General features: G+C 38.3%; 1 protein-coding gene across 5 annotated transcripts in view; it reads right to left on the reverse strand.

The window, feature by feature from the left end:
* The window catches only part of ZFYVE9 (zinc finger FYVE-type containing 9), a 138,619-nt gene that overhangs the window by 80,826 nt on the left and 45,644 nt on the right, over nt 1-12,149 (reverse strand). For 2 of the 5 annotated variants that reach the window (XM_060205896.1, XM_060205895.1), the window contains exons 4-5: nt 11,732-11,803; nt 3,401-5,460 (exon numbers count right to left, since the gene is read on the reverse strand). In XM_060205896.1, the coding sequence (XP_060061879.1) occupies nt 3,401-5,460; nt 11,732-11,803 (2,132 nt within the window). Of the gene's footprint in view, nt 1-3,400; nt 5,461-7,333; nt 7,434-11,731; nt 11,804-12,149 lie in introns of all 5 variants that reach the window. The other 3 variants (XM_007535150.2, XM_007535149.2, XM_060205897.1) reach the window with 2 other exon arrangements.

Below are 12,149 nucleotides of genomic sequence, written 5' to 3' on the forward strand. Positions count from 1 at the left end.
CAGTAAAATACAATACTTTTCACTTAATAATACAACCCTCACTAGGTCCTCTGCCAACCCAGTTCTCTTTTTTTTTTAATTCCAGATCTAGGCAGAGGGAGAGAGAACAGTGAGAAAGTGAGAGATACCATAGTGCTGCTCCACCATTCATGAAGCTACTGTGCATGGTCTACTCCCATGCGGTGCCAGGGCTCAAACCTCGGTCCTCACACATGATAAAGTGTGTGCTCTACTGGATGAGCTTCCTACAAGCTTACTATATATTTATATATATATATAAATATATATATATGTTTGGGAGTCCGGCGGTAGCGCAGTATGTTAAGCGCACATGGCACGAAGAGCAAGGACCGTCGCAAGGACCAGTGTGAAGATCCCGGTTCGAGCCCCCAGTTCGAGCCCCCCCCAACCTGTAGGAGAGTCACTTCACAGGCGGTGAAGCAGGTCTTCAGGTGTCTGTCTTTCTCTCCCCCTTTGTTTTCCCCTTCTTTCTCCATTCTCTCTGTCCTATCCAACAATGACATCATCAACAACAATAACCACAACAACCATAAAACAAGGGCAACAAAAGGAAAAATAAATAATAATAAAAATATTATATATATTTGGGGCCGTGCAGTAGTGCAGCAGGTTAAGCACATGTGGCGTGAAGCACAAGGACCAGCATAAGGATCCTGGTTCGAGCCCCCAGTTCCCCAACTGCAGGGGGTTCGCTTCATAAGCGGTGAAGCAGGTCTGTAGATGTCTTTCTCTCTCCCTCTGTCTTCCCCTCCTCTCTCCATTTCTCTCTGTCCTATCCAGCAATAACAATAATAATAACAACAACAGTGTTAAACAACAAGGGCAACAAAAGGGGGGAAATAGCCTCCAGGAGCAGTAGTGCAGGCACCAAGCCCCAGCAATAACTCTGGAGGAAAAAAATTTAAAAATATGTTTTATGATTAATGCATCAATGAAAAAGAGGGGAAAATATCTTTTGTGCTATATATAAGTGCCAGAGAGTGAACTCAGAATCTTATACTTGTAAATACTACATTCAACTACTGTGCCATCTCCCCTCCACTTTTTGAATCACCAATGATTCACCAAGGAAATAAGGTATAACCACTTAATATTAAATTTACTTATAATAAACATGTTGCTCTAGAGAAAAAAATGTTTTTTATTTAAGAAAGAAATTTTTCAGTGTTATTCACAATAAGCAAAACAGAACAAAATAAAATCAGTATGTCTGATCTGATAGAAAACTGACTGTTGGGCAGGGGTAGATAGCATAGTTATGCAAAGAGACTCTCATGCCTGAGGCTCCTAAATCCCAGGTTCAGTTCCCTGCACCACCATAAGCCAGAGTTCAGCAGTACGCTGGTAAAATAGAGAAAAAAAAACAAATAAATATTAAAAAAAAAAAAAAAAAAAGAAAAGAAAACTGTTAGGGGACTGCGTGGTAGTGCACCTGGTTGAGCGCACATGTTACAATGTGCAAAGACCTAGGTTCAAGTCCCTGCTCCCCACCTGCTGGGGGAAAGCTTTGCAAATAATGTTGCAGGTGGTTTTCTTTCTCCTTCTCTATCTTCTCCTAACCTCTTGATTTCTGTATCTATCCAATAAATTAAGATAATAAAAAAAAGAAAAAAGAAAACTGACTATTCAGGGTACTAACCACAGATTTACTTCAAACTGCAAATATTTGTTTATTTTCATTTTTTAAATTTCCTCAAAAATATTTTATTTATTTATGAGGAGGATAGGAGGAGAGAGAGAGAAAGAATCAGACATCACTTTGGTAAATGTGCTGCCCAAGATTGAACTCAGGACGTCATGCTTGAGAGTCCAATGACTTATCCACTACACTACCTCCTGGACTACAAACTACAAATATTTAGAAATTAGATATATGACTCTCTTCAAAGTTTTATAATCATGGGCCAGGAGGTGGCATACCTGTTACAGGTTACAGTGCACAAGGACCCAGGTTCAAGCCCATGGCCCCCACCTGCAGGAAGAAAGCTTTGCAATTGGTGAAGCAGGGCTGCAGGTGTCTCTGTCTCTCTCTATCTCCTCCCCTCTGGATTTCTCTCTGTCTCTATCAAATAAATAAATAACAAAAAAATCAAAGTTTAATAATCAAAACCAGCATCCCAGTTACATCTATAACTTCTTTTTGTTCTCATCATTTGATACTTCTGTGCTAGTACTTCATGGAAGCCCTTGCTAACTGTACACCTAAGAGTCATTTACCCTTTTCCTTATTAATAATTTTCTTGTAAATAATAATAATAATTTCCATTAAAGTGAAGGCACAGGTCACATAGGAAAGACTAGACTACACAGAAAAGACTAGTCCTTCCAGAGCTTTCCACACTGATTTCAAACATTCATCCTACTTAGGACCTCAAATAAACCAACACAGGTCTCCCCTACCACTGACTACTTTATTTCTTCAGTAAACATGTATATATTATATGCAAATATGACTGCTTTAAAAAAAACTGGGGGGTGATGGTGCACCTGGCTCAAGTCCCTGGTAACCTACCTGCAGAAGGGGATGCATCACAGGAGGCTGCAGGTGTCTCTTTGTCACTCCTTCTTTTTCTCTGTCTCTCTCTTAAATAAACAAATAATATTTAAAAAGAAAAGAAAATGTAGCCTGCAGCAACAAAATGCATATGTGACGCACAGACCCACAGGGCAAAAAAAGAATAAATGAATCCCTTTTCCTTCTTGTTTACAGTTCTTATAAAGAAAAAGAGGAGGAGAAGGATAATACAAAACTAGTAAACTGATCTATTACTAGTAGCATTTAGGAAAGGAATAGGAATTATTTTTATAGTTTGTTATAAGAACCTAAAGCCTTTAACTTGTACCAAATTTATATGAGGTAAAAAAGCAAAAAGGTAGGTGCGTGTGTGTGTGTGTGTGTGTGTGTGTGTGTGTGTGTGTGTGTGTATGTATTAAAAAGTGTCTTATGTCAAACACAAAGGGCAAAACTCTTGCAGGAAAAAAAACTGGGATGGATACATCATGTAATATTCAATTTATCAAGGATTCAAAATGCTAGGCCAACCCTAAATATTTCTTAAATAGAAAGAATGACTTCCTTATTTCAAACTATTCCATTAGCCAAGTATCTTTCAATTTAGACACCACAAAGTTAACACTTCCTTAATTTCCATCTCTTCAAGAAAATTAATTCAGCTTAAATCTTGGCAACTAAAGTATACAAATGTTAAGAAAAGGCTAATTGGCTATTTAGAAAATTTCTAGAACTGGACTCAAAAGCTACTTAGAATGTCATCTTAGCCAGAATCATGATCACCTTACACTGCCTTTATTTTGAACTGTAAGTTGGAGCTTTACATAACGGACATGCCAGATTTCTGAGTTGATGCATATGACTTACCTTCCCACATGCTCTGCAATGATGCCTTCTTTTTGTGAATGTAAACCTGGCTTCGCATTTCATGCAATTTGGAGCCTGAGAATCTGGTACCCATACTGGAGCCACCTCACCCAGAGTGGTAAATGACTTCCTGGCAGAAATTCCAAACTGACCAGCTCGAAGATCATTATCTGGGCTATCTGGAGCTAATGCAAGGCACGGTCTACTGGATACCCCAGCCTCATAACTTTCTAAATGTTCCCCATTTGTATCAGCAATAGAGATAGTTCCCAAAGAAGTGTTGCATATATTGGTTGCTGTGTTTTCCCCTAACTTTGTTTTCCCAAGAACATCATTTTTGTTTTTAATATTATTTCCACTGTTTGCAGGAAGATCTTGCAAATGGTCTGATAATGGCTTTGGAATTTGAAGTTTAAGATTAGAAGGTTGCTTAGGTCTTGCTCCACCAAAGGGAACACTGATAGATTGTAGGTTTGCTATTATTTTAGGTGAAGATTGTCCAAGCATTGATGGACTTTGGCTACAGAAATTGTGTGAATAGTTTTTCTTCACTAGGTCACCAGGGCTGTTTAAAAGCAATCCACTCCCTTCTGTGCCTTCATTTCCTCTATGTTCATAAATATTTGAGTAGCATTCTGACTTGCTCTCCTCTATTTCTTTTTCTTCTGTTACTGAATCTTCTTTGGAGGGTAAAGTCTTTGGAACAAAACAAACTGGGCTCTGCATTCCATAGGAATCACAATTAGATAGAGGATTTGCTGCTGGTGTATCCGTAGCACTGGAGAAATCACATCCTTCACTTTCTTTCATGCAAGTTCCTTTTAAATCTAGATTTGCTTCTGCCACTCTATTACATTCTCCGTTATTGTTGCAAGTGTCCTCAGGCTGATTCATCTGTACAAATTTCTCATTTTCTTTATTTACTTGGCTGTCACTCATCTCATTTAGTTTAGTCAATTTCCAATTAGTCTTCTCCTGAGAGTCAGAGAAATGCTCTGTCATGTTTAAGTCTGTAGTGCCAAGAATTTCTTCAGGTTCACAACTTTTGTTTTCATCGCTGGGCATCAAGCTATCTGAAAACTGTCCACAGTAATCATCCCTTCCAGAACCACTAGGTATGTCTGATTTAAGAAGCAAACCAGATTGAACGGATTCTTCAATTGTTCTCTCCTCTGCTGGTTCTTCCATCATTAAAATCTCCTCATTTAAGTGAGAAAAGGAATTTGGACTTCCCAGATCTGGTGTTGGAGAGCCAGTTTTACCCATAAGGACCTCCTCTTGCTTTTTACCAGCAGAATCTTCATCAGCAACCTGGGATGAGATTACTGAATCAACTACTACACTTGAAATCCCAGATGTGGAGGGGTCTCTACCTATATTCTCATCATCCTTTAATTGTAAAGGAGAACAGATACTGGCTAGATTATCAGATGACGTAGTACATAGATGTTTAACAGAATCCCCCTCTGTATTTGGTCTAGGCATGGGATCCATTTGCTTTTCTGAGTTCATATCTTTTTCAGTGGACCCATTTATACTAAGATTAAATTGATCGGTTTGTCTATTTTCATTATCCAGTGAACAACTAAAAGCATCCATGAGATTTTGACTATTGTAATTGTTACAATCCTGTAAATCACTTTGCAGTGTTCTTTTATCACAGTTATGCATGACAGCTACAACAAGAACATTTTTATCGTCTGGCAAACAAGCTAGGTTTCCACATTTGTTCTCTCCCACTTCAACAGCACTACACTGATCATCTTGGTTACAGTTCCTCTTAATTAACTGATCTTTAGCAACAACGCTTTCATCAATCCACATTGCGGAGACTTCTGGATTCAGACAACAGTCTTGTCCATTAGCAGAATGGTCCTCCTCTTCTGTGCTCAGAGGAGATGAATGAGCCAGGGAGAAGACTTTCAGTTTTGGCTCTGACTCATTAGGAGCTGCAGGTTCACTCACACTGGTCAGTGCAGAGTTAAATGATAGTCGGTGAGAAGATGAATCTACAATCTTATTCCACTTTGTATCCAACAAGATAGGGGGAACCGTTTCATCTGGAAAACATGAATAATGACACTAAATTTTCAGGTAACACTGGAAAAGCTGGTAAAATTAAGATAATCAACTACATATGCAAATATACTCTGAAAATAAAATTTTCCCAAGATATCTAACATAAGAAAAAGAAGATATATTTAAAATTGTTTCTTGTTTGTAACATTATCAAATGGTAATATTCCAAATAACACAAGAATTCTTTTTTTTTTTTTTTTGCCTCCAGGGTTATCACTGGGACTCGGTGCCTGAGCGAAGAATCCACTGCTCCTAGAGGCCATTATTTCCCTTTTGTTGCCCTTGTTGTTTCTTGTTTTGATTGTTATTATTGTTGTTGTTGTTGGATAGGACTGAGAGAATTTGAGAGAGGAGGGGAAAACAGAGAGGAGGAGAGAAAGACACCTGCAGACCTGCTTCACGGCTTTCGAAGTGATCCCCCCCACAGGTGTGGAGCTGGGGGCTCTAACCCGGATCCTTTCACCAGTCCTTGCACTTTGCACCATGTGCGCTTAACTCACCACACTACAGCCCAGCCCCCTAACACAAGAATTCTACCTTTTTTTTAACACTCTTTTTTTTAAATTATTTATTTATTTATCCCCTCTTGTTGCCTTTATTTTATTGTTGTAGTTATTATTGTCATTATTGATGTCGTTGTTGTTGGATAGGACAGAGAGAAATGAAGAGAGGAGGGGAAGACAGAGAGGAGGACAGAAAGACACCTGCAGACCTGCCTCACCACCTGTGAAGCTACGCCCTTGTAGGTGGGGAGCCAGGGGCTCAAACCGGGATCATTATGTCGGTCCTTGTGCTTTGTGCAACGTGTGCTTAACCCACTGCACTACCTCCGGACTTCTCCAAGAATTCTACCTTTATATAGCAATACAATTAAAGTGGGACATAGGCAGCACTGCAGGGACCCATCAATAGGGAAGACCTTGCATTAGCTGGGGGTGGAAGAATCAAGGGAGAGATAATCTAAGGTGAAAAAGAAAAAAAAAAAAAAGAAAAACCAGCACAGTGATAAGGATATATTAACTGAGCAGAAGGAAAAACAAAGAAAATTACTGTGGAGACAAAATGTTCTCCAATCTATATAGTGATTAGGATTTCGGTTATATGCATATATCTAGTCGATGAAACTATACTATTGAGGTCTATAAGTTTTTATGTATGTAAATTTTATTGTTAAAAATAATTAAAAAAAAAAATAGGGAGCCAGGCGGTAGTGCAGCGGGTTAAGTGCACATGGTGCAAAGCTTAAGGACCAGTGTAAGGATCCCGGTTCCAGCCCCCAGCTCCCCACCTGCAGGAGGGTCACCTCACAAGCAATGAAGCAGGTGTGCAGGTGTCTATCTTTCTCTCCCCCTCTGTCTTCCCCTCCTCTCTCCATTTCTCTTTGTCTTATCCAACAACATCAATGGCAACAATAATGACAACAAGGACAACAAAATGGGAAAAAAAATGGCCTCCAGGAGCAGTGGATTAGTGTCCAATAACCCTGGAGGCAAAATAATAATAATAAAATAACAGTGAAAAAGGAAATGAGAAGTAGATGGAGGCAAAAAATAATAATAAAATGGCAGCATGTCAATCAATGTTGCAGTTACAAAATGGGTAGAGTTTCTTATACTATCCTGCTTACTCTGTATGTATTTGAAATTTTTCTGTAATGATAAATTTCTTAAAAGCCTGCTATAATATGTGAAAACCTTTTCATAACCACAGCACATATAATACTTATATATGTATTATATATTACATAATAATTAAGCCTGTGGGAGTCGGGCGGTAGTGCAGCGGGTTAAGCGCAGGTGGCGCAAAGCACAAGGACAGGTCTAAGGATCCCAGTTCGAACCCCCGGCTTCCCACCTGCAGGGAAGTCGCTTCACAGGCGGTGAAGCAGGTCTGCAGGTGTCTGTCTTTCTCTCCTCTTCTCTGTCTTCGCCTCCTCTCTCCATTTCTCTTTGTCCTATCCAACGATGGCATCAATAACAACAACAATAATAACTACAACAATAAAACAACAAGGGCAAAAAAAGGGAATAAATAAAATAAATTTAAAATAATAATAATAATAATTAAGCCTGTATTTACATTCCTACCTGTGGACATTGGCAAAAAAAGTACACATTTATCAAACCTCCCTACTTATATTCTATCAATAAACATGAATATATATATATATATATATATATATATATATTTTATTTCTTTTTATTTTTTTAGCTTCTGGTTTCACTTTATTAATTTGTTTATTTAAAGTTGATTTATTAAACCATTCTTTTTTAAATTTTTATATGTGTTCATTTTTAGATAGAGACAGAGAGAAATTGAGATGGAAGGAAGAGACAGAAAAGGAGAGATAAAAAGAGACACCTGTATTACTGCTTCACTAGTTATGAGGCTTCCCATCCTACAGGTGGGGACCAGGGGCTTGAACCTAGGTTCTTGTGCACCATAACATGTGTACACTGCCAGGTCACTGCACAGCCCCTTATAAATATTTATGCTTGCTTTTTATTTGTATTAATTTTTGAAGAGAGGATGAGTTAAAGAGTGAGAAGAGACAATAACGCTCCCCCAGTACTGTCCATGGTGCTCCCACGTGGACTGGGGCATGGCCTATGGGTCTCAAGCATAGCAAGGTATATGCTCTATTGGCCAAGTCATTTTCTTGCTCTTCTGTTTGCTTTTTAACTGATCATAACTATGAAAACTACTTTCCAAAGTTATACTACTGTAAGGTAAGAGAAATAATAAATAAAGCACTTACTTAGTTTCTTTATCAAATGACAATAGTATTGAAATTATGCAAATATATTTTGTCCACGGAGTAATTTTTTTCCATTTTTGTGGAGTCAGGGCCTAACACAAATGCTATTTTATGATTCCAGGTCACTTTTTCATTCAAATAGTCATAAAGACAGAGCCCTCTCATATGGTGCTGGAACTTGAACATGGGTCACAGGTACAGCGAGGCATGCACCCTACCTGGTGAGCTATCTCTTCAACCTGCCTTCAGTAGTAACATTAAGCCTGGGGACTTTTTTAAATATTCTATTTGTATTTTTTTATTTATTGGGTAGAGACAGAAAAATTGAGAGAGGAGGAAAATATAGAGATGGAGAGTGTCAGAGAGACACCTGGACACCGGCAGCCCTGCTCCACCACTTGTGAAGCTTCTCCCCTGCAGGTGTGAACTTGGGGCTTGAACCTGAGTCCGTGTACACACTGATATGTGCACTCAACCTGGTGCCCTAGTGCCCAGCCCCATAAGTCTGGGGTTTTAGACCACTCAGTCATCCTGACATCTTTTAAGATTAAGATTAATTGCTATTTATTCCTCTTTATTCCTCTCTACTAAAGAATTAACCATACTGTAATGTAGTGGCTTATTTACCTGCTTTTTTCACCCACTGAATAATATTAAAGACAGACATCAATCCTTTCAAACATCAACATTAAGTCTTCATTTTGTATATAGTGCTTAGTATGTAGTATAAGGGATTATCTACTATTGTAAAAATATTGACCTTCAGAAATATGAAGGTTAAATGAGAGTTCTGGCCTTCAAGGAATACATAATCTAGTTAGGGTAATAAGAAATAAATGCAGTGCACAGGAATATCTATTTAGTGGCATAGAAAAGCACAAATACTTGAAAACTATTATGTAATAATAAAAATAAATTCAGAAGGAAAATATCTTACAGATTGAAGTTTCAAGCTTGAACTATAAAGACAAGAGGAAATGAACTAGCCTTCAAAAGCAGTGCTAAGTTTGGAAAACTGGTGATTTAAAAGTAGAGAAACAAGGAAAAAACATAGCCCTAACACAACAATATGAGAGACCAGTAAGTAAATCAGGGTGAGTTGAAAAAAGAATTTTGGGGGGCTCAGGCATAAAAAGGAATTTTGGGGGGGTCAGGCAGTAGCGCAGCAGGTTAAGCGCACATGGTGCAAAGCGCAAGGACCGGCAGGAGGATCCCGGTTCAAGCCCCTGGCTCACCACCTGCAGAAGGGTCGCTTCACAGGCAGTGAAGCAGGTCTGCAGGTGTCTATCTTTCTCTCCCCCCTCTCAGTCTTCCCTCCTCTCTCGATTTCTCTGTTTCCTATCCAACAACAACAACAGCAATGATAACAACAATAATGATGACAACAAGGGCAAAAAAGGGGGGGATGGCCTCCAGAAGCAGTGGCTTCCTAGTGCAGGCACCCAGCCCCAGCAATAACCCTGGAGGAAAAAAAAGAAAAGAAAAAAGAATTTTTGAAAGACAACAGTGAAAAGACATTAGATAGGGCAGATTGTTAATGTCATAAAACACTGGATTATGTAAAGAAGGTATCAGTATTCTTGAGTGTTAAATCCTGAGCTCACCAATTTGTGATAGCAGACTTAAGATTTAGTAATGTGCTTTATTTAAAGAAAGAAATTACACTTCTAAACTGTTTTCTTGAAATAAAAAAGAAAATACTGCTTATTAAAAAAATATTTAGGGCCCAGAAAACAGTTCACCCATATTGCTTTACCATGTGCAAGATCCTGGATTCAAGCCCTGGCATCACATGAGTGAACTATGGCCAGTATGGGGGTGGGGGGCAGTGGCAGCTCTCCATGTATGCGAGAGCAGAGCTGTGATACCGTCTCCCTCTTTCTTCACACTCCCGTGTGTTTGTGTTTGCCTCTGCCTCTGCCTCTCCCTTTCCCTCACTCTCCCCCTAGAAAATTTAGGCCAGAAAGGTGAGTCAGAAGACAGAGTGCATATTGTATATATTATGTACATGTGAGGGTTCCATTCTTAATACTAAAAATGATGGTGAGTGCTCTGCACTTTTTCAAGAATATAAATACATCTTTTTTAAAAGGAGTTTTTCAGGAATCCTGCAGTAGCGCAGTGGGTTAAGTGAAAATGGCACAAAGTGCAAGGACCAGCAGAAGGATCCCAGTTCGAGTCCCTGGCTTCCCACCTGCAGGGAAGTTGCTTCACAAGTGATGAAGCAGGTCTGCAGGTGTCTCCCCATCTCTGTCTTCCCCTCCTCTTTCCATTTCTCTGTCCTATCCAACAACAAGGACATCAATAACAACAACAATAACTACAACAACAACGGCAACAAAAGGGAATAAATATTAAAAAAAGAAAGAAAACTTTAAAAAATGGAGTATTTTATAATATCCACTTTTTTTCTTTTTCCTGAGTGCACTACTCAGCTCTGTCTTATGGTGGTGTGGGGGTTTGAACCTAGGACTTAGGGGCCTCAGATATAACAGTCTGTTTGTATAACTTTTATGCTATCTCCCCCATCCAGCATTTTATAATATACAAACAGAAATGACTGGGTATTAATATTTTCATTATCTAACTATATACCTGGCACAGTGCCATCATAGTCTAGATGTAACATATTTTTTATTTAATGGAGGAAATTAATACAAAATGAGAAATCCTGATGGGGGAGACTTACCTTGCTCCATTAAATTCCCAGATTATTGGTATATTGCACCAAAGTAAAAGATTCTGTGGTGGGTGGGGTGGGGGAGAGTAACAGGTCCAAAAAGGATGACAGAGGACCTAGTAGGGGTTGTATTGTTATGTGGAAAACTGAGAAATGTTATGCATGTACAGACTTTTGTATTTACTGGTGACTGTAAAACATTAATCCTCCAATAAAGGAAAAAAATAAAAAATTAATTCTCAAATTAGGTTTCACATTTAAAAAATATTTTAAAGAGAGAGATAACAAGAGAGTAATTCTGTTATATACAATGGCAGGGATCAGACTTAGGATCTCATGTATACAAGCCCTCGCTATCACTGTCCCAGCTCCCCAGACACTACAGATTCTAAATGAATCAATTAGTTTACAGATTATAGGTTATAGATTAGTGTTTGGGTGATGAAGGATAAACCACCACAAAAGCAGGCCATTCTATGTGCCTTCCTTCTCCCTTTATCCTCCTTCCTCCACAAACCTGCATTTTCTACAAGGATTGTTCTACCATAAAGGCAAAACTAAAGCAAAAAACTAATCTCTCTTGCCAATTGCTATATAAGAACAGCCTAAATAAATCACTGTACTCAGTAATGTTTCTGAGACCATTATTAAAATTTTGGAAATCAGATGGGACTATATCCCTTTGTAAATATGTTACATGTCATTTCTATTAGAGAATACCAGGGACATTAGGTATGGTAAAAGATCCAGATTTAATTATGGCTCATCTATTCAAGTTATACTGAAAAGGAATGTAAGAAAAGGGCTTCCTTACATGAAGTGAATCTCAAGCAGACATTTTGAAACTGGGCCTTAAGAATACATAATTTAATCTTTCTGGCAGTTACTGAAAATACAAATTTTTTTTTAAATCAGGTTTAAATATATCTTTAATTGGTCATTTTGCAACAAGCTGTTTTTCTTAGTTTCTAAAAACAATTACATATTCTAAAGTTTTAGTAGACTACAAATTGATAGTAAGAATAGACAGAGCTCAGGCTCTAGTATCACAGTTTCCTTGATTCTAAACAACCCTGCCACTTATTAGCAATGTAACTTTGTAACTTATTTAAATTAAGTAATTAATTTATTTTTTATTTGATGGAGAAAGAAACTGAAAGGGAAGAAATAGCGAAGGGAGAGAGGGAGACAGAGACAGAGACAGGAACACTATAACAGTACTTCAGTACTCA

This window comes from Erinaceus europaeus, chromosome 13, assembly GCF_950295315.1.
Source record: "Erinaceus europaeus chromosome 13, mEriEur2.1, whole genome shotgun sequence".
NCBI lineage: Eukaryota > Metazoa > Chordata > Mammalia > Eulipotyphla > Erinaceidae > Erinaceus > Erinaceus europaeus.